This window comes from Thamnophis sirtalis, unplaced genomic scaffold (genome assembly GCF_051295495.1).
Source record: "Thamnophis sirtalis isolate CommonGarterSnake01/CBP01778 unplaced genomic scaffold, rThaSir2_p1.2 scaffold_2, whole genome shotgun sequence".
Classification (NCBI taxonomy): domain Eukaryota; kingdom Metazoa; phylum Chordata; class Lepidosauria; order Squamata; family Natricidae; genus Thamnophis; species Thamnophis sirtalis.
The window spans coordinates 48,304,969-48,326,824 of NW_028261382.1; the positions used below are offsets into that span (position 1 = coordinate 48,304,969).

A 21,856-nucleotide genomic window follows, 5' to 3' on the forward strand; every position below is an offset into this window, starting at 1 on the left:
CAATGTTCCTTGTCTGGCCCTGGGGTGCCTCGGAAAATAACGTGACTCCTTCCTCTCTGTGGCAGCCCCTCAAATATTGGAAGATGCTCTCCTGTCTCCCCTGGTCCTTCCCTTCCCTAGACTAACCATGCCCAGTTCCTGTAACTGTTCATCGTATGTTTTAGTCTCCAGTTCCTGCATCCCAATAGAATAAGAGAGTTGGGGAGGGCCCTGGAGATCTTCTAGTCCAACCCCCAGCCCAAGCAAGAGACCCTATGCCATTCTGGACAAATGGCAGTCCAGTTTCTTCATGAAAGCTTAGAGGGATGAAGCTCCCACAACTTCTGAATAACAGAATAACAGATTAGCATAATTGGAAGGGCCCTTATAGGTCATCTGGTCCACCACCACCCCCAAGCAGGAAACCCTACACCATTTCTGACAGATGGCAGTCCAGTCTCTTCTTGAAAGCCTCCAGGGATGAAGCTCTCACAACTTCCAAAGGCAACTTCTGTTCCATGGGTTGATTGTTCTCACTGTCAGGAAATTCCTCCTTATTTCCAGATTGATATCAAGACCTTTCCTTTCAATTTACCAGTCGCTGGGACCCACCATAATGTTTCCACCTCAATTCTGAGCAATCGGGAAAAAACACTTGCAAAAGGGAGAAATTTGCAAACCGTTTCAACAATGACCATCCCAGGTTTCTCCCTCAAGCAGACCTCTTCATCTACCACGTGACTGGCTTGAGTTGACTGGGCTGTGCAAACACAACCCCTTTGATTAATGGAACAGAGTTGTCTTAGCATAAAGTGTAATACCAATGACAGCACCGTACCTCTAATCTACCTCCAACAGCTCAGGTGACTCTGCTATTAAGCAGTGAAACACTCCCCCCCCCCACCAAAAAAATATCATAAATATATTTGATCCATGCCCCTCGTTTATTTTTAAATAAACCTCAAAGGGGGTTGGGTGAGATCACCAGACCTCAGCAGAGACTGTTGCATACAATCGACTTTTCCCCATTCTGAAAAAAGCTGTAGAACAGGTTTCCCCACCCCCCACACCGCACTTGAAGAGAGGGTATAAGTGGGCAGCATTTGCATAGAACATCACTGTCCAGCAATCCACTTTTCCTGTTCAAATATTGCATTTGTCTTGGCTGGCTTTTGGAACTGGCTTTTTGGAATATTTCTGCTTTTAATCTGAAGAATTTTTGTACCATCGTTCTAAAAAGAAACGGTTTAAATTCCTGTTCTTCCTTGTAAATGAGGGGAGGCAGGCAGAAATGTTTTGCAGAATATTCTGTATTTTTTGGACTGTAAGGCACACTTCCCACCTCCCAAAAGTGGGTGGATATGTCTGTATGTCTTATAGCAATAGCAATAGCAATAGCAGATAGACTTATATACCGCTTCATAGGGCTTTCAGCCCTCTCTAAGCGGTTTACAGAGTCAGCATATAGCATTATAGTCAATGTTGCCAAAGCCCCAGCCACCCGCTGGCCACCACCCTTCAGCCTCTGCCTCCCAGCAATTTGCCTCCATGCAGCAAACAGCAAACAGCCTGATTTAGCATGAGCAGCTGATTGGCGGTTGGACTGGCCTCCCGGAATACCGATGATCAGCTGTTCCAGACTGTGGGCATCGCTGCCACACCGTCGCCGCCTCCTTGCGTCCCATTTTCGGCCCGTTCATAATATAATATAATATTATTATATATTATAATGGGGTGCACAGAGGCCAAAAATGGGATGCACAGCGGCGGCGATCCCTGCAGCCTGGAACAGCTGATCATCGGTATTCTAGGAGGCCGACCCAACTGCCAATCCACCTCATGCTAAATCAAGCTGTGCTGAAGCTGACCAGGCTATTTGCTGCAAGGAGGCAAATTGCTGGGATGCAGATTTATTTATTTATTTATTTTCCTCCCCAAAAGCTAGGTGCGTCCTATAGTTTGAAAAATACGGTATTCCACTTAACGTTAAATCATCCAAAGGAGCCTTTTTGAAGGTTTGAATGACCCTCTGAACTTCCCGGGCTGGGTACATATAACATTCCAGGCTCAAATGTGGTTGAAACAGTTTGTGATTCAGTGTATTTCGTAAACAGATGAAAAAATGGCATTAAAAGTAAGTTTGGTTAACCTCCATGTTGAGATACAGGGCAGCTACACTGCATTAATTCATCACAAAACATAGAATATTTGTACTCATCATTGAACTGTGGGATCCTTGGTACTTTTTCTACATCCATAAGCAGAGATTAACACCAAGATTAACACTAAACTAACAATCAATACAATTCTAAGTTGCATTAACAGAAGGACACAATCAAGATCAAGTACTAATACCACTCTGTAAAGCCTTAGTATTGATAAAAATAGAACCACCAATGTCCGATGACGGATATGGAGGAGGAGGAGGAGGAGGAGGAGGAGGAGGAGGAGGAGGAGGAGGAGGAGGAGGAGGAGAAGAGGAGGAAGAGGAAGAAGGAAGAAGGAAGAAGGAAAGAAGGAAAGGAGGAGGAGGAGGAGGAGGAGGAGGAGGAGGAGGAGGCCTTAGTAAGACCACACCTACAGTACTGTATTCAGTTTTGGTCACCACACTCAACAAAATATGTTGAGACTCTAGAAAGAGTGCAGAGAAGAGTGCAGGATGATGAAGGGACTGGAGGCTAAAACATACAATGAACGGTTGCAGGAACTGGGCCTGGCTAGTCTAGGGAAGAGAAGAATCAGGGGAGAGACGATAGCCATCTTCCAATATTTGAGGGGCTGCCCCAGAGAGGAGGAGGTCAAACTGTTTTTTAAAGCCCCTGAAGACCGGACAAGGAAGAATGGATGGAAACTGACCAAGGAGGAAATGAGGAATTTTCTGACAGGGAGAACAATCAACCCATGGAACAGAAGTTGACTTCAGAAGTTGTGGGAGCTTCATCCCTAGAGGCTTTCAAGAAGAGACTCGGTCAGAAATGGTGTAGGGTCTCCATCTTGGGGGGTGGGGGTTGGACTCAAAATGTCAAGTGGGGCCTGCACACTCCCCATCCCCAAATTCTACCGTCTTTGTGCTGCAAAGCAATTTATATTGAGATACTATAACTCCTTTTAACCAGCAGGTGTCACCTAAGACGAAGCAACGAAAAAAGAGAGTTCTCCATAAAAAAATAAAAACCTCTACTGCAAATCAGCAGAGTGGGTCACATACAAGTCAGCACTATTGGGAGGCCACTAGTAGCACCTTCTCAGACCAACAAAGAGTATAGATTTGTCATCAGCTGGAACTGAGGATCTGAGCTATCCTTTCCCAAAAAGGCATGCCATGTAGCAATCTGAAAAGGTGCAAGCAGAATCCGGATTTTTGGCTCCTATGGAATAGCATGGGGTCTCTTTCTACAATGCACAGACACAAAACCTTCTTTTGGACTTTGGGAAGGTCTCCTCTCTCTCTCCATTTCTCCTCTCCCTATCTGTCTCTCCCTCTGTCCCTCCCCCTCCACTTTCTCTCTCTCTCTCTCCTTTCCCTCTCTCCCCCTTTCCCTCTTTTCCCGCTTTCTCTCTCTCTTCCCTCTCCTCCTCTTTCTCTCCCTCTCCTTGTCTCTCCTCCTCCGCGCTCTCCATCTCTCCCTCCCTCTTTCCCCGCTTTCTCTCTCTTCTCCTCTTTCTCTCTCCCCCTCTCCTTGTCTCTCCTCCTCCTCTCTCCCCCCTTTCTCTCTCCTTTCCTCCTATCCCTGTCTCTCCCTCTGTCCCTCTCTCCCTTTCTCTCACTCCCTCTCTCCTCTCCCGCCTTCTCTCTCTCTCCCCCCTCTCCTTGTCTCTCTTCCCCTTTCTTTCTCTCCGCCTCTCCTTATCTCCCTCTCTCTCCCCCCCTCTTCCCCCCCTCTCTCTTCTAGAAAAGACCAATGGGAATGGGGCCAACCAGAATAATGCATCTCTCCCAAAGCTGCAGCCAGTCTGGATACTAATTGCAAAGGAGGAATGGGTAGGAATGACAAAAAAGTATTTTGCTCCTCAAAATATTTCTGCTCTTTGTTTCTCTTTTGAAAAAGACCCCTCCCCCCAAAATAGCAGCTTATATTTCCAATAGGCTATTAAAAACCACCCCAAGTTGTCTCAAACCACGAGATGGGCAGCCTGTAACTTTAATAGATAAATAAATAACAACTTTAAAAAAAGCATTCAAACAAACCCTTCTTTGCCAACAACTTAAGTTACTGATTAACCTGCCTGGGCCTACTCTCATCCTACACCTTCCTGGGTCATTGGCATAGATACTATCCACTCAGCTTAGTCACGATGACTAAAATCAGGTTTTAAAAATCCAGCCACTGAATGCCTCCTAGGGCACCCGAAGTCACGCTATATTGACAAAAGGGAAAAAAAAAGGGGGGGGAGCCTTCCTAAACACCGCACACTTCCCACTTTGGGCCAAGAGGCAGCCCCTGGCCAACCTTAGCTTCTTCTCTGGTTAGCATCCAGCAACGGAGACTAAAACAAAACCCTTTGACCCACAAACAAGGCAAAGGGAAACTTTTTCCATACTGGAAATATGCCATGGACTATGAAGCCAGGATGGTGAACCTGTGGCATGCAGAGCCATATTTGCCCGCATGCTCCAGCGTGCATGTGCACGCCAGCCAGCTGATTTTCGGCCTTCCGGAGAGCCGTTTTCGCCCTCCCCGGGTCTCAGGAAAGCCTCCAGAGCCTGGGGAGGGCGAAAACTCCCACACACACGGAGGGGGCGATAATTTTGGCACACCCTTAGAAAAGGGTTAGCCATCACTGGTATGCATCATATGGCCAACAATTGAGGGAGCTAATATTTAGCTTATTAAAGAGAAGGACAAAGGAAGCATGATGGCAGTCTTCCAGGACTTAAGAGGCTGTTCCAAAGAAGAGGGGGTCGGCTTAGTTCTCCAAAGCACCTGAGGGCAGGACAAGAAGCAATGGATGGAAACTAATCCAGGAGAGAAGCAACCTGGAATTAAGGAGAAACTTCCTAACATTGAGGACAATTAGCCAGGGGAACAGCTTGTCTTCAGAAATCATCACTGGAGGTTTTTAAAAAGAGACTGAATAGCCAATGGTGTAGGGTCTCCTGCTTGAGCTGGGGACTGGACTAGGTGACCTCCAAGGTCCTTCCCAACCCCAAGATTCTATAATTATATCCAGCATCTGCAGCTCTTTTAGAGGGAGATCATCTTTCACTCCCTATGCACTGTAACATTATAATCTCCGTTTTGTTACCTATTTTTTTTCCTTTTTCTTGTCCCAGCCTAAAACATTCCATCACTTAAGTCTTTCTGCTATGATTAGAGCTGGAAGCTATTCTAGCTTTCCTCAGACAGAGGTATTTATTTAGCTTAAAATTAAGTTTGTTTAAGTTTGGTTTAAAGCCAGAAACATATTAAATGCCATCTTCAAAGAAGGCCATGAATCTGCTTTTAAATTAGTACTGATTGTGCATTTTTGAAAATTGATGCATTTTTTAAAAAGAAAAAAAATGCAATCATTGTGTGATAGGAAATATACTTACCATCCATTTATTAACATTTTAAAATAAGCATCTGAAAATAGGTTAAAGCTTTTGTTTTACAATACAATACAATAGCAGAGTTGGAAGGGACCTTGGACGTCTTCTAGTCCAACCCCGCCTGGGCAGGAAACCCTATACCATTTCAGACAAATGGCTATCCAACATCTTCTTAAAGACTTCCAGTGTTGGGGCATCCACAACTTCTGGAGGCAACTTCTGTTCCACTGATTAATTGTTCTCACTGTCAGGAAATTTCTCCTCAGTTCTAAGTTGCTTCTCTCCTTGATTAGTTTCCACCCATTACTTCTTGTTCTACCCTCAGGTGCCTTGGAGAATAGCTTGACTCCCTCTTCTTTGGGGCAACCCCTGAGATATTGGAACAATGCTATCCTGTCTCCCCTGGTCCTTCTTTTCATTAAACTAGACATACCCAGTTCCTGCAACTGATCTTCATATGTTTTAGTCTCCAGTCTCCTAATCCTCTTCGTTGCTCTTCTCTGCACTCTTTCTAGAGTCTCCACATCTTTTCTACAGCATGGCGACCAGGACTGAATGCAATATTCCAAGTGTGACCTTACCAAGGCCTTATAAAATGGCATCAACCCTTCACGTGATCTTGATTCTCTCCCTCTGTTGATGCAGCCTAGAACTGTGTTGTTTTTTTTGGCAGCTGCTGCACACGGCTGGCTCCTATTTAAATGTTTGTCCACTAGGACTCCAAGATCCCTCTCAAAGTTACTACTATTGAGGAAGGTACCACCTATACTGTACCTGTGCATTTCGTTTTTCTTGCCTAAATGTAGAACCTTCCTCTTTTCACCATTGAATTTCATTTTTCTGAAAGCCTCCAGGGATGAAGCTCCCACAACTTCCAAAGGCCATTTCTGTTCCATGGGTTGATGTTTCTCCCTGTCAGGAAATTTCTCCTTGTTTCCAGGTTCAATCTCTCCTTGGTCAGTTTCCACTCATTATTCCTTCTCTGGCCTTCAGGGGTTTTGGAGAATAGCTTGACCCCCTCTTCCTCTCTGGGGCAGCCCCTCAAATATTGGAAGATGCTCTCCTGTCTCCCCTGGTCCTTCTCTTCCCTAGACTAGCCAGGCCCAGTTCCTGTAACCATTCTTCATATATGTTAGCCTTCAGTCCCCTTATCATCCTGGTTGCTCTTCTCTGCACTCTTTCTAGAGTCTCAACCTCTTTTTTATAGTGTGGCAACCAAAACTGGATGCAGTACTCTAGGTGTGGCCTTACTAAGACTTTATAGACTGGTATTAGTACCTCCCTTGATGTTGATTGTATCCCTCTGTTAATGCAATTTAGGATTGCATTGGCTTTTTTGGCTGCCATTCCTGAACATTCCTGGGCAAGTTCATCAAGAGGAGATTGTCCGAGTTAATAAGGACATGGGAGGGTTGTTTTTCCCCCCTGTTCTTTAGCTGAAAGCTGAGTTTCATCCCCTTTTCACATTCCCATGAACAAACACAGAAATATGGAATAATGTATTCAACCTCCTCTCATTCACTTTTTCCTGAATGAGCTCATCCTCTGGCCCAGAATCCCATCTGGCTGGGGTTTTTTACCAGGGGTCAATCCTAGCACCACCTTCTCATAAATTTAGCTTCCCCCATCCTCTGCCAATTGAGTCAGATTTTGTTTACAAAGGAAGGGCACGAGCAGGAAGCAGATCCCGGATGGAGCCCGCTCTTTAGTATATCCTAGCAAACAGCCCTCCCAAACTGCTGCATTATTTGCAAGGCAAAAGCCAAAATGGAGTCCAACCGCCATAAATCAGGGAGAGCTGAAACACAGAGATAAAGATGGAACAAAAGCAAGCAGAAGAGGGCACAGGACATGATAATTCTGACTCATCGGCAAAGCCTTGCTTTCCCCCTCCAGCAAACAATGGCTGCCAGAATTAAAACAGGACACCAACCTTCCCACATCCTTCCCATCCAAACGGCTCAGTCTTTGGCCATGCTAGCTGGGAAACCTGGGAACTGTTGTCCCAACACATGGAAAGGGGTGCAACATACAGGGCAATAATGTGTGTGTGGGGAAAGGTAACCAAACACTAGTATAGAGTATTTTTTTTCCTAGGCAGTGAAATATCTCAGGGTCAGCCACAAAGAAGAGGGAGTCAAGATAGTCTCCAAAGCACCTGAAGGCAGGACAAGAAGCAGTGGGTGGAAACTAATCAAGGAGAGAAGCAACTTAGAACTAAAGAGAAACTTCCTGACAGTGGGAATAATTAACAGGTGGAACAAAAGTTGCCTCCAGAGGTTGTGGGTGCTCCATCACTGGAAGTTTTTAAGAGGATGTCGGATATCCATTTGTCTGAAGTATTGTAGGGTTTCCTGCCTAGAAGACCTCCACGGTCCCCTTCCACAACTATTCTATTCTATTCTGAATTTTCTTATTCTATTCTATTCTATTCTATTAATTCTAATTCTATTCTGAATCCCATTCCATTCCAATTCCAGTTCCAATTCTATTCCATTCTGAACTTTCTTATTATATTCCATTCTATTAATTTTAATTCTATTCTATTCTCAATCCCATTCCCATCCCATTCCATTCCAATCCCATTCCATTCCAATTCCAGTTCCATTCTATTCTGAATTTTTTTATTCTATTCTATTCATTTTAATTACAATTCTACTCTATTATGAATCCCAGTTCCAATTCTATTTTATTCTGAATTTTCTTATTCTATTCCATTCTATTAATTCTAATTCTAATTTTATTATATTCTGAATTCTATTCCATTCCTATTCTATTCTATTCTATTCTATTCTGTCTGGAGGCACCCTGATCTCTAGAATGGCCATGTTGCTTACCTATTACCCAATGGTGGGATTCAACGTTTTTTATTACCCATTCTGTGGGCGTGGCTTGGCGGGCGTGGCAGGAGAAGGATACTGCAAATCCCCATTTCCTCCCGATCAGCTGGGACTCGGGAGGCAGAGAATAGATGCCGGTTCTCCCGAACTACTTAAAATTTCCGCTGCTGGTTCTCCAGAACTGGTCAGAACCTGCTTAATCCCTCTCTGAGTTATTATCTCAGAGAGCATAAAACATATAGAAAAGTCCGCTTTTCGATAGTTTACCTTCGCTGGTCAAAATCTGTGTCTTCTTCCAGCACTTTCCCCGGCTCCCAACTATGCCTTCGGAAGGAATCGTACGTGTGACTGGATCCTCTCAAGGTCCGTGGACGGCGCATGTGCACATTCAAGAACTGGCTGCTGTCTTCTTCTTCCTCCTTCTCCTCTTCCTCCTCAGGGGCTTCCCAATCTCCTGCCAAAGATAGGCCCGGCTCCATGGCTGAGAAGCAATGGTGTTTCTGGTTGCATTCATAGGGGCGCATCTCCGAGGCGGAGGAGGGGTTCATGCCTTGCAAAGGGGAGGGATGCCAAAGACCAGAAGGCTTTGGGGAAGAGGATGGGGCAGGAGAAAAAAAAGGAGAAAATCACATTATAAATAAGGCCTTTGGGTTTTGAAACTTGCAGTCTTGAGGCTAAGTGAAAGTTAAAATTCAGCTATTGTGCTAGGCAGCAAGTTGGTCTTTTCACAACAATTTGCTTCAAAAGTAGGATGACCATCCCAAATCACAGGACAGGTTCAGCTATTAATGTTTAAACCACGGGTCCCCAACCTTTCGGACCTCAAGGACCACTAAAATCAGAATTTTAAATCCCGCGGACCACTAATCTGGTTGCCTGTCTAATTCCCAAATGGGTGGGCGTGGCTAAGTGGTCATGTGACTGGGTGGGCATGGCCATATTGATGTCACTCACGTCGAGGGGTGCCTCACCGGCCTCTACTCACCCCTCCCCTCCCAGCCACTCCTCACCTGAGCCCACCTGGGCTCCTTAGGGCCCCAACAGGAAGCAGTTGCTGCAGCGAAGCAGCCACTAGGAAAAAGAGTTGGCAAAACAGCTCCGTTCAAATTGGATCTGACCAAGGAGGACTCACTGAGGACTAGGAGCATAGGCTTTCCAAGCAAAGGGAAGACCTGCGGGAGTGCAAGGCCAGGTACCGGTGCCTGGAGGCTCAGTGGGCTGAGATGGTCAGCCAGTTCCAGGCCATGATGCAGTCCCACTGGAATGAGGCCCTCCAGCTCTTCACCACCAGCGACGCTTCCCTCCAGCCTTCGCCCAAAGCCCCCCCCCCCCCGGAGGCTGAAGCAGACCCCAAGTCGGAATTTCTGCCCCCCTCCAACCAGTACAAAAAGACCCCGAAGGGGGAGACTCTCTGCAGCAACACAAGCGTTCATCACACGTATCCATCCCAGGGGCCGTAGTTTGAGGACTCCTGATTTAGTGCAATATAAAAAATGCAAATAATTTTTTTGCGGAGCACCAAAATTTTATCGCGGACCAACAGTGGTCCACAGCCCACCAGTTGGTGACCGCTGGTTTAAACCATGATTCATTCCTGGAACATCTTTTTTTTTTAATTTGCGCAACACATAATAGAATGCATAATGCTATGCCTAGTTCACAAGGATACATTAGGTTCCAGCTGCCACTGAAGGTCCCCAAACTCATCACATCTTATTACTAACAATGGCTACCAACCTGCCTTCCACTGAGGACCTGCACACTGCACGAGTCAAAAAGAGGGCTGTGAAAATATTCAAAGACCCCTCGCATCCTGGAGATAAATTGTTTCAACTCCTACCCTCAAAACGACATTATAGGGCACTGCACAAGGACAGTTTTTCCCCCCCGAATGCCGTCGCTCTGCTAAACAAATAATTCCTTCAACCCTCTCAAACTATTCACTAAGGCTGCATTACTATTATTATTAATCTTCTCATTGTTCCTATCACCCATCTCCTCCCATTTTTGACTACAGGACTGTCACTTGGTTGCTTGTATCCTTATGCTTTATATTGACTGTTTCCTAGTATGATTTGATTGCTTACTTGTACCCTATGACTGTCATTAAGGTACCTTATGATTTGTGATAAATGTATCTTTTCTTTTATGTACACTGAGAGCCTATACACCAAAGACAAATTCCTTGTGTGTCCAATCACATTTGGCCAATAAATAATTCTATTCTATTCTGAATTCTATTCTATTCTATTTTCTCTATTCCTATTCTATTCTCTATTCTCTATTCTATTCTATTTTCTCTATTCCTATTCTATTCTCTATTCTCTATTCTATTCTGAATTCTATTCTATTCTGAATTCTATTCTATTCTATTTTCTCTATTCCTATTCTATTCTCTATTCTATTCTGAATTCTATTCTATTCTGAATTCTATTCTATTCTATTTTCTCTATTCCTATTCTATTCTCTATTCTCTATTCTATTCTATTTTCTCTATTCCTATTCTATTCTCTATTCTCTATTCTATTCTGAATTCTATTCTATTCTGAATTCTATTCTATTCTATTTTCTCTATTCCTATTCTATTCTCTATTCTCTATTCTATTCTGAATTCTATTCTATTCTGAATTCTATTCTATTCTATTTTCTCTATTCCTATTCTATTCTCTATTCTCTATTCTATTCTGAATTCTATTCTATTCTGAATTCTATTCTATTCTATTTTCTCTATTCCTATTCTATTCTCTATTCTCTATTCTATTCTTTCTATTCTATTCTATTCTATCCCTATCCCTGTTCTATTCTATTCTGTATGCACCAAAGACAAATTCCTTGTGTATCCAATCACATTTGGCCAATAAATAATTCTATTCTATTCTATTCTGAATTCTATTCTATTCTATTTTCTCTATTCCTATTCTTTTCTCTATTCTCTATTCTCTATTCTATTCTGAATTCTATTCTATTCTGAATTCTATTCTATTCTGAATTCTATTCTATTTTCTCTATTCCTATTCTATTCTCTATTCTATTCTATTCTTTCTATTCTATTCTATCCCTATCCCTGTTCTATTCTATTCTGTATGCACCAAAGACAAATTCCTTGTGTGTCCAATCACATTTGGCCAATAAAGAATTCTATTCTATTCTGAATTCTATTCTATTCTATTCTGAATTCTATTCTATTCTATCCCTATCCCTGTTCTATTCTATTCTGTATGCACCAAAGACAAATTCCTTGTGTGTCCAATCACACTTGGCCAATAAAAAAGTCCTATCCTATCCTATCCTATCCTATCCTATCCTATCCTATCCTATCCTATTCCTATTCCTATTCCTATTCCTATTCCTATCCCTATTCTATTCTGAATGCACCAAAGACAAATTCCTTGTGTGTCCAATCACATTTGGCCAATAAAGAATTCTATTCTATTCTATTTCATCTTTTATCTGAGCAAGCAGGCACACATTCATATTTTATTTTCACTCTGTTACGCCGCACTAGGGATTCGAACCACCAAACTGCCGACCTTTCTGTTCAACAAGCTCTGCGTCTTAGCCACTGAGCCATCAACTCTGAACCCTCACTAAATGAACTGTTGTAAAGTCGAGGATACCTGTATTCGTAAACCTGTTTTTGTATATCAGATCATTAACTGACCAAGCAAAGTCCGTTTTGCACAATATACCGTGTCTCAAAAATGTGGCCGAGATTAACCTTAACCATTCTTTGCTTATACGATGAATGCACCTGCTTGATATTTACGCTAACCTGGTTAAACCTGATGTGCAAATATATATATATATAAAAATAAGGAACAAAAAATATTTTTAATGTGCTCTTAGTGAAAGGCTAAAACGATCCCAAAAGGAGCACATAAAGCAGCAGGGAGGGTGATTTTGGGCAAAACTGCTTGGAAACAGTGAATCGTAGGCATGAAGTTTTGGACCAATCACCAGGAGACTCAGAGTACTAGTCCCGCCTTAACCATCTGAGTGACTTTGGGCTAATTATTCTCTCAGCCCAACCTACCTCACAGGGTTGTTGTTGTGGGGAAATAGGAGGAGAAAGGACTAGTATTGTGAATGTTTGTTCCCTTGAATCACCCATAGAGTAATAAAGGCAGGATTTTAAATTAAAAAAATCTAAATCTAATAAATTACACTAACAGAGTTGGAAGGGACCTTGGAGGTCATCTAGTCCAACCCTCAGTCCAAGCAGGAGACCCGACACCATTTCAGACAAGGTGCCTGTCCAGTCTCTTCTTGAAAGTTTCCAGTGATGAAATAACAGAATAACACAGTTGGAAGGGACCTTGTAGGTCATCTAGTCCAACCCCCTACCCAAGCAGGAGACCCTACAGCATTTATTAACAGATTAAAAGAGTTGGAAGGGACCTTGGAGGTCATCTAGTCCAACCCCCGCCCAAGCAGACCCTACACCATTAACACATTAAAAGAGTTGGAGGGGACCTTGGAGGTCATCTAGTCCAACCCCCTGTCCAAGCAGGTGACCCTACGCCATTTCTGACAGATGGCAGTCCAATTTCTTCTTGAAAGCTCCCAGGAATGAAATAACAGAATAACACAGTTGGAAGGGACCTTGTAGGTCATCTAGTCCAACCTCTAAAGGTTGGAAAGGTTTAGAAGCCACTAAATTAGGAACCATTTCCTCAAATCCAACTGAAGCAGTCGGTTCTTAAAAAATATGAGGGGAAAACGGCAAATCTGAGGAATAATAGCAACAGCATCTCCACTTTAGGCAGCAATTGATATATAAATGTGCCTCAAACGAAACTTTCACACATCCCTATTTTTAAAGTGTGTGTTTACTTTAAAAATAAGGATGTGTAAGCACTTTACATATATATATATATATGTATACAAAGACGCACACCCAAAACAGGAACTAGAGTTTTTCTTTTAAAATCCCGGTTCCGTAGAGTTGTTGAAAATAATTTGACTTTCTTGCCAAATCCATCCTCCCTCGGTGGCCTGAGGGGGAGTAAGAAGAAGAAAAAAAAAAGCTTGCCAAAATCCACCTCAGAGTTGTGGAAAATGGCTGTGGGTAAAGAATCCAACTTTATCCCAGCCGAGATAAAGAACGAATTTATTTACCACACATACACACCCCGCGAACAAAATCACATTTCTGGATGGCTGACGTTTCACGCTTTTCACATTAAGCCATTATTATTTCCACACACAAAAAGCAAAATGGTTCCTCCCTCGTGTCAGCTTTGGAAGCCTCTTTCTTGAGGAAACAAAATGGCGTCACTGCGGCCAAGATGGCGTCACTGCGGCCAAGATGGGGAAACCATGAGGGGGCAACTCCAAGCCATCTTTGAAAAAAATGCACACTTTTACCACTCCAGTGAAGCAGAACAGCAGCAGCAGCAGAGAGAGGAAGAAATAAGAGGAAAGGGACAAAAAAAAATTCAGTTTGGGTTGAATTTCTATCAGAACTGAAAGAGATCCCAGCCCTGAAAACAGAAGTGGTGTCGCTTCCACACCCACAAAGGAAGGTTGAGGAAACAACTACAGCCTAAGTCCCTCCATGGGTGTGTAAATAGAAAGTGTGCGAGGGGACTTGTAGTAATAGTGACAGGGAGAACAATCAACCCATGGAAGGCAAGTTGCCTTCAGAAGTTATGGGAGTTACGGGAGCTTGTGACTTTCAAGAAGAGAGTGGACTTTGTCAGACATGGTGTAGGGCCGTGATGGGGAATCTATGTCATGCGTGCCAGAGGTGGCACGCAGAGCCCACTCTGTGGGCACGCGTGCAGTCGCCAGCTGGTCTTCACCAGGTTTCCAGAAACACTTCTGGTTTCCAACGGTTTTCACAGGCGGTGGAAAATGGCCCAAAAAATGGCCAAAAACACCCCCAAAACAGCCCATTTTTCCGGGTGTTTTCCAGGCCGTTGCCAGGCCAGTTTTTGGGTCAAAAATGGGCCAAAAAACGGCCTGAAAAACAGCCCAAAGCAGGCCATTTTCTGGCTGTTTTTCAGGCCATTTCCAGGCTGCTTTGAGGCTGTTTTCAAGCCAGTTTTGGGATCAAAAACAGCCCCAAAACGGCCTGAAAAACAGCCAAAAAACAGGCCATTTTCCGGCTGTTTTGGGGTTGTTTTCAAGCCAGTTTGGGGGTCAAAAATGGTCTGAAAAATGGCCTGAAAACAGCCCCCAAAACAGCCAAAACCACCCCAAAATCAGGCATGCATACACCAGCTCGCTAGTCTTCGGGCAGCTGGTATACACAGGCGCTGGAAAATGGCCCAAAACAGGCAATTTTGGGAGCCATTTTCCAGCTGTTTTTCAGGCCGTTTTTCGGGCCATTTTCAGGCCATTTTCCAGACTATTTTGAGGCTGGTTTTTTGGGCCATTTTGGGGGCTGTTTTGAGGTCGGTTTTCGGGTCAAAAATGGCCCCGAAAACGGCCTGAAAATGGCCTGAAAAACAGCCATAACCATCCAAAAAACAGACATGCACACACACCGGCCAGCTGGTCTTCTGGTTTCCAGGGCTCTGGCGTGCGTGTGTGCGCATATGCACACACGTTCTGGTTTGGACACTTGATGCCAAAAGGTTCGCCATAACTGGTGTAGGGTCTCCTGCTTGAGCAGGGGTTGGACTAGAGGACCTATAAGGTCCCTTCCAACTCTGTTAATCTAATCTCATTGTATGGTTGCCAGGCAACTGCCCGTTAGCCAGTGGAACTGCTTGCCACCAGAAGTCGTGGGTGCTCCATCACTGGAGGTTTTCAAGAAGAGACTGGGCAGCCACTTGTCTGAGATGGTCTAGGGCAGTGATGGTGAACATTTTTGGCCCTGAGTGACAAAAGTGTGTCCGCCCTGCCCCCATAATGCAATGCATGTACCCCCACATGCCCCTGCACATTGCACACATGTCTCCTGCATGCGACCCACCCCCACGCATGAGCAGCAGTGCCCTGAAAATCAGTTGGCTGGGGGAGGTGTGCTCACATGCGCGGTGGAGGTGAGCTGGGGCAAAGGGTTCTGCATGCCACCTGTTAATCTGCTAATGGTGTAAGGTCTGCTTGGACAGGGATTGGTCTAGATGACCTACAAGGTCCCTTCCAACTCTGTTAATCTGTTAATAAATGGTGTAGGGTCTCCTGCCTAAGCAGGGGGCTGGACTAGAAGACCTCTGAGGTTTATGTCTATGTCTATCTCTATTCTTTCTTTTTTTTAAATAGTTTTTATTAAACATTTATCCCTTTAAAAACGGGGGGGAGGGAACACTACACAAGAAAAAAGAAAAAATAAGGCAAACATAACAATATAAAATAGTTATACAGCCTTCTGTATCATCATTCATGTTTAGCATCTTTGTAGTTCTCCATTCAACATTGCCTTCCTATCGGTTTTAAGTTCTGTAATAATGCAATAACAGTTGTAGTAACACTTGTAATATTATTAATTGTTCACATCACCATTATTATTTACATTGTGGTCAATACTTTAAGTTTGATAGTAATTAGTAAACTTTGGTTAATTTTTATTCAATACTAGTTTAGGAAAAAGAAACACAAAAAGACTTCTATTTCCTGTTGTGGCTCCTGTTTTCTAGCCACTTATAAATTCTATTCCACATTTTATAGAAATCCGATTCTTCTCTTTCTTTTAATTCCATGGTCATTTTGCCCATTTCTGCACATTCAAGTACCTTTCTAATTATTGTTTCGTCTGCGGGTATAGTGATTTGTCTCTGTCGATTCCTATTCTATATTCCATCCTGGGGATGCTGTAACAGGTACAACTGTTCATTGGAAAAAGGAATTGTGATATCTAGCTATATTCACAATAAACACATTCAGAGTTTTCATGGACCTGGCTTTTCTGAATTGCCAATATCTGCGCAACATAAAAAGCCATAACCATAATCATGCTACCCAACGATTTGAGCCATGACTATTTCCACCTGACATGTTGGGTAATGTTGTGTTCATACAATACATCAAACCATGGCTTGTTTAGCCATCACTCACTGAATAATCCCCAACCGGCTGGCTGCTGAAATTAAGCCATAAACCTGGGTTATACCATCCCCAATTGGTTAGATTTGGACAATACACTAAGCCACAAATAAATTGCATTAGCACTCAATGCAATGTGTGAACACTGGTCTATGTATTTAACCCAAGCCATTTTCTTTAAAATATATGCACCCGTGACACGGTGCCAAAGAAAACCGATTAAGGAACTTCTCATGATTGTCCCTCCTCTGTCTAGTTTTCTATTTTCAAGTCCCACTTTGCACTGAGCCACTTCCTCAAAGCCACGTCTTCCAACTCTGCTATCTGAACAGAAACAATTCTCAGGGGTTTTGGGTTTTTTTTTTTACACAACCTTTTCTCTCTCCATATCAAACCATCAATCTTGATTCCAGGGTTCAGCAGTCTGGTTAAAAACCAGGCAGTTACAATGACAAATATTGAGGTTAGATGAGTGGATTCATATGAATTGTGGATTACATGAGAAAGAAAAACAGATGAGTGAATATTTTGATGGTTGTGTAATCGATAATGGAAGATAGTATACGTTGTAATAATGTTTGATATTATCGCAGAGTTGTTTGTATATTATTGTATATTATATAAGAAGAAACAGACATTGCGATCTCCGGAACTTTAAAATATATTGCTCACTAGCTTTCGTTAGCCACTGCTAACATCCTCAGAGTGCAAAAGCCATTAAAGAGATACCCGCCTTTATACACTATTAATTAATTTGACAATTGTGCGCATGATACGCACTAGGGGAGGAAGGAATAGGAGCATCGATTAACATCCCTGATGTAAAAACAACAAAGCTAATTACAGGTGGGAGGCAGGTGGATGGGCCTATCACGTGCGTAATGGCCAAATTGATTAATAGTGTATGAAGACATGTATCTCTTTAATGGTTTATGCCCTTTGGCGATGTTAGCAGTGGCTAACAAAAGCTAGTAATGTCTGTTTCTTCTTTTATATATAAACGCTTATGATGACTATGATGATGTTTGTATGTTAACACCTTGGACTCCTAGGGAACACATTGTTCAACATAGAAATGGAATGTGTGATATAAAACAATAGAAAGTATTTTACAAAATAAAAAACCCAGGTAGTTATGCTGGATCAGCCTACAGATCACAGGCCCTCCCTCCTGCCATTTCCCCCCCAGGTTTAACTTCTGATCACCAAGTCCAATCCTAGCAGTTTTGCAGAAAATGTTTCTAAAAAGGTTCAATCATGGCCAAAGTTTATTAAAACTGAAATGTTTTGTTACTCATCTAAGTCACTTCTTCAGTCAACATGAAAATTTGGATAGACAGTCGTTGGAGAGAACCAATTCTTGCCGTACAGACTGTTTGTCCCCAAAATGAAAAGCAACATGTAAACGAAGATTCAATCATCCAGGCCAAAAATATCTCCAAAGTTTAAATCATGGCAGCTGGACCAAAATTTATTAAAACTGAGACGTTTTTGTTACTCATCTAAGAACTTCTGCAGTCAAAAACCTGGGTATATAACCAGATATTCCAACGAGACTCTGACTATCCAAATTTTCACTTTGACTGAAGATGTTACTCGGATGAGTAACAAAATGTTTGAGTTTTAATAAAGCTTTGGTCCAGTTGTCACGATTTTATCTTTTGAAGTGCTATTGGCCTGGATGATTGAATTTTCATCTATATGGCTCTGCAGTTTACGCCATTAATGCTTGCTTCCCAGCGACAGAAAATACCATGCCTTCCCCCCCGCCCCCGTTTTCTGTCTTTTTTTCCCCTTTCCTCCTCCAGCACTGTCACCTGGAAAGGTCTTTTCCTTCCATATATCCATATTCCATATGGATTCCATATTCCAAATATCAGCATTAAAAAAAACACAAGGGGACAGAGAAATGTGAATTCTGAAGGGTCTTACTTTGAGGTCTCTTTTGGATGACAGGACAACCCAAGAGGGAGGGAAGGGGGTCCTTAAAATTGGTCCTTGATCACGCCCTGACCTCTTCCTGGCATTTCACAAGCACAAAAATTATGACTCCGGTAAATACAATACAATACAATAGCAGAGTTGGAAGGGACCTTCGAGGTCTTCTAGACCAACCCCCTGCCTAGGCAGGAAACCCTATACCATTTCAGACAAATGGCTATCCAACCTCTTCTTAAAGATTTCCAGTGTTGGGGCATTCACAACTTCTGGAGGCAACTTCTGTTCCACTGATTAATTGTTCTCACTGTCAGGAAATTTCCCCTCTGTTCTAAGTTGCTTCTCTCCTTGATTAGTTTCCACCCATTGCTTCTTGTTCTGCCCTCAGGTGCTTTGGAGAATAGTTTGACTCCCTCTAGGTTGCTAGCTTTTTTTCCTTCATCCCATTTCTTCATCCCCATCATTCTTAAAGGAAGTGCAAAGAGCTTTCCCCTGATTTGTAAGATCATCCTGTAAGATCTGTTAAATGACATATTCCCATGTAGGAAGTTAATACCAATCTATCTCCTAGGCAAATGAGATATTTTAGGAAATATTAAAAAAGGGCAGAATATTTCCCCTAAAAGGGAGGCAGAAACACACACCCCTCCCCCACCTTTGTCAATGGGCCACTAAGGGCCTGAGCCATTATATATTCTACATAACAAAGACCTCCCTCCCTCAGGCAGAGCCATTTAATTGCCCTTCATTCCATCACCCAGCAAGGCTCAACCAAGTTTGGGACTCAAAACACAACCTACAAAGTTACCCCTGCATGGGAGTCTGACAACCAATCAGAACACAAGCTCAAATTCAAAAGCTTAGAGAGGGCATAAAACCCAGGCAGTTTCAGCATCTCTTCCCCTTTTTTTTTTGCCCAGGATCTCAAACCATGTGGTCCTGCCCACCACCATTAAACCATCTTTCCAAGCAGCCTCCATGTTTCCAGTGTCCCCCCCCCCTTCTTGGAACTGAACCCAGATGAACATTTCTTCCAACAGCTGTAAGTTTTGTTCAGCCCCCTAGAAAGCATCCAGAATTCAACACAATTCAATGCAAGCAAAGAATTGTACAAGTGTAAAATGTGCTAGGGCCTTGGATCAATGATGCCCAAAGTTTCCCTGGGTCTCTTTAATATGACACCAAGAAGTGAATTTCAATTCTGGGGAAAGCATTCAATAAAAAAAAAAAACCACCATCGGAATCACAGCAACACTAAAGTGAGCTCCATACAACAGTAGAGAAAAAATTCAGAAGGAATGAGACTAACAATAAAGGAGAATCTCTGTAGCACAGGGTTGAACCGTGGGGTCCCTTGGTGCTCTCTGAGCTTGGTGGTTTTCTTGCAGATGTTTCATGGCCCAACTAGGGAACATCATCAGTGGGAGACCTGAGAGGTGTTTGCAGAGAGGAGGAGGAGGAGGAGGAGGAGGAGGAGGACAAGGACGAGGAGGACGAGGACGAGGAGGACTGTGGGGTCTTTGGTGCTCTCTGAGCTTGGTGGTTTTCTTGCAGACGTTTCATGGCCCAACTAGGGAACATAATCAGTGATAGATGTGAAAGGTGTTTGTAGACAGGAGGAGAAGGAGGAGGAGGGAGGAGGGGGAGGGGGAGGAGGAGAAGGAGGAGGAGGAGGAGGAGGAGGAGGAGGAGAGGAGGAGGGGGAGGAGGAGAAGGAGAAGAAGAAGAGGAGGAGGAGGAGGAGAAGAAGGAGAAGAAGAAGAAGAAGAGGAGGAGGAGGAAGAGGAAGAGTCCTTGATGCTCTCTGAGCTTGGTGGTTTTCTTGCAGACGTTTCATTAGCCAACTAGGCAACGTCATTAGTGGTAGTGAATGAAGCTAAATTAAGCAGGAATGTAGTTTGGAACTGTGTGGTTTAGCCTGCTGCATGAATCCAAGATACTCGGATTTGTAAAGCATAGTTTATGCCAGTGCGTCAAAACCTCAGTGAATTGTTAAGATAGGTGGACTTCAACTCTCAGAATTTCCCACCCAGCATGCGAGATGAAGTCCACCCTTCTCAAATCATTGAAGTTTTATGCACAATCCCAAACTCCTCTCAATTCTGGCTATCTCACAAACTTGCTACTATTTTGAACGGCTTAATTTCCATTTAACTGGGGAGGAGGATGACTGAGACGAAGACCAAGAGTGTTTTAGACCAGGGGTCCCCAACCTTTCGGACCTCAGGGACCATTAAATTCATAATTTTAAATCCCGCGGACCACTATGATCTGCCTAATGATTGGCTGGGTGGCCATGGCTAGATGGTTATGCAACTACTCATCCTTCCCCTCCCAGCCACTCCTCGCCTGAGCCCACTCGGGCTCCTTAGGGCCCCAACAGGAAGCAGTTGCTGGAGCTAGGCCGCCAGGAGAAAGAGTTGGCAAAATAGCTCAGTTCAAATTGGATCTGGCCGAGAAGGAGACTCAGCAGAAGCACCTCACTGAGGACTAGGAGCATAGGCTTTCCAAGCAGAGGGAAGACCTGCGGGAGTGCAAGGCAAGATGCCGGCGCCTGGAGGCTCAGAGGGTTGAGATGGTCAGCCAGTTCCAGGCCATGATGCAGTCCCACTGGAATGAGGCCCTCTAGCTCTTCGCCACCAGCGGCGTTTCCCTCCAGCCTTCGCCCAAAGCCCCCCACCAGGAGGCTGAAGCAGACCCCAAGTCAGAATTTCTACCTCCCTCTGACGCATACAAAAAGACCTCGAAGGGGGAGAGTCTCTGTAGCAACACAAGCGTTCATTGCACGTATCCGTCCCAGGGGCCGTAGTCTGAGGACCCCTGATTTAGTGCAATATAAAAAATGCAAATCGTTTTTCTGCAGACCACCAAAATTTTCTCATGGACCCCCAGTTGGTGACCACTGTTTTAGACCACCTATGCCTAAGGCCAGGTCCAATCACACTTGGCCAATAAAGAATTCTATTCTATTCTAAATTCTATTCTATTCTAAATTCTATTCTATTCTAAATTCTATTCTATTCTAAATTCTATTCTATTCTATTCTAAATTCTATTCTATTCTATTATAAATTCTATTCTATTATAAATTCCATTCTATTCTATTCTGAATTCTATTCTATTCTATTCTATTCTTAATTCTTCTAAATTCTATTCTATTCTAAATTCTATTCTATTATAAATTCTATTCTATTCTAAATTCTATTCTATTCTAAATTCTATTCTAATCTATTCTAAATTCTATTCTATTCTATTCTAAATTCTATTCTATTCTGAATTCTATTATATTCTTAATTCTTCTAAATTGTATTGTATTGTATTCTATTCTATTCTATTCTGAATTCTATTCTATTCTATTCAAAACCTGCTAGCCCATAATACCATTCATTTGATTTTGGCCTGGCCTGCACAAAAGCAGGCATTGCAGTTTGCAAACCAGGGTTTATAGTTTAGAGACCGTTGTGCCATCGCTGCTGGCTGTGGCTTATTTAACAACCCAAGTTTACACCCTGGTTTAGCCAATGGGCAGAGCTGGCTAAGGCAGGGCTGCCTGGCGAGAACGTTGTCTAAAAATG

General features: G+C 43.2%; 1 protein-coding gene across 1 annotated transcript in view; it reads right to left on the bottom strand.

Annotated features, from left to right (window-relative positions):
* Window positions 1-21,856, bottom strand: part of ARHGEF2 (Rho/Rac guanine nucleotide exchange factor 2) — a 162,810-nt gene that overhangs the window by 117,945 nt on the left and 23,009 nt on the right. The window contains exon 2 of the mRNA XM_087705352.1: window positions 8,620-8,936. Within this exon, the coding sequence (XP_087561478.1) occupies window positions 8,620-8,900 (281 nt within the window). The 5' untranslated portion in view covers window positions 8,901-8,936. The remainder of the gene's footprint in view (window positions 1-8,619; window positions 8,937-21,856) is intronic.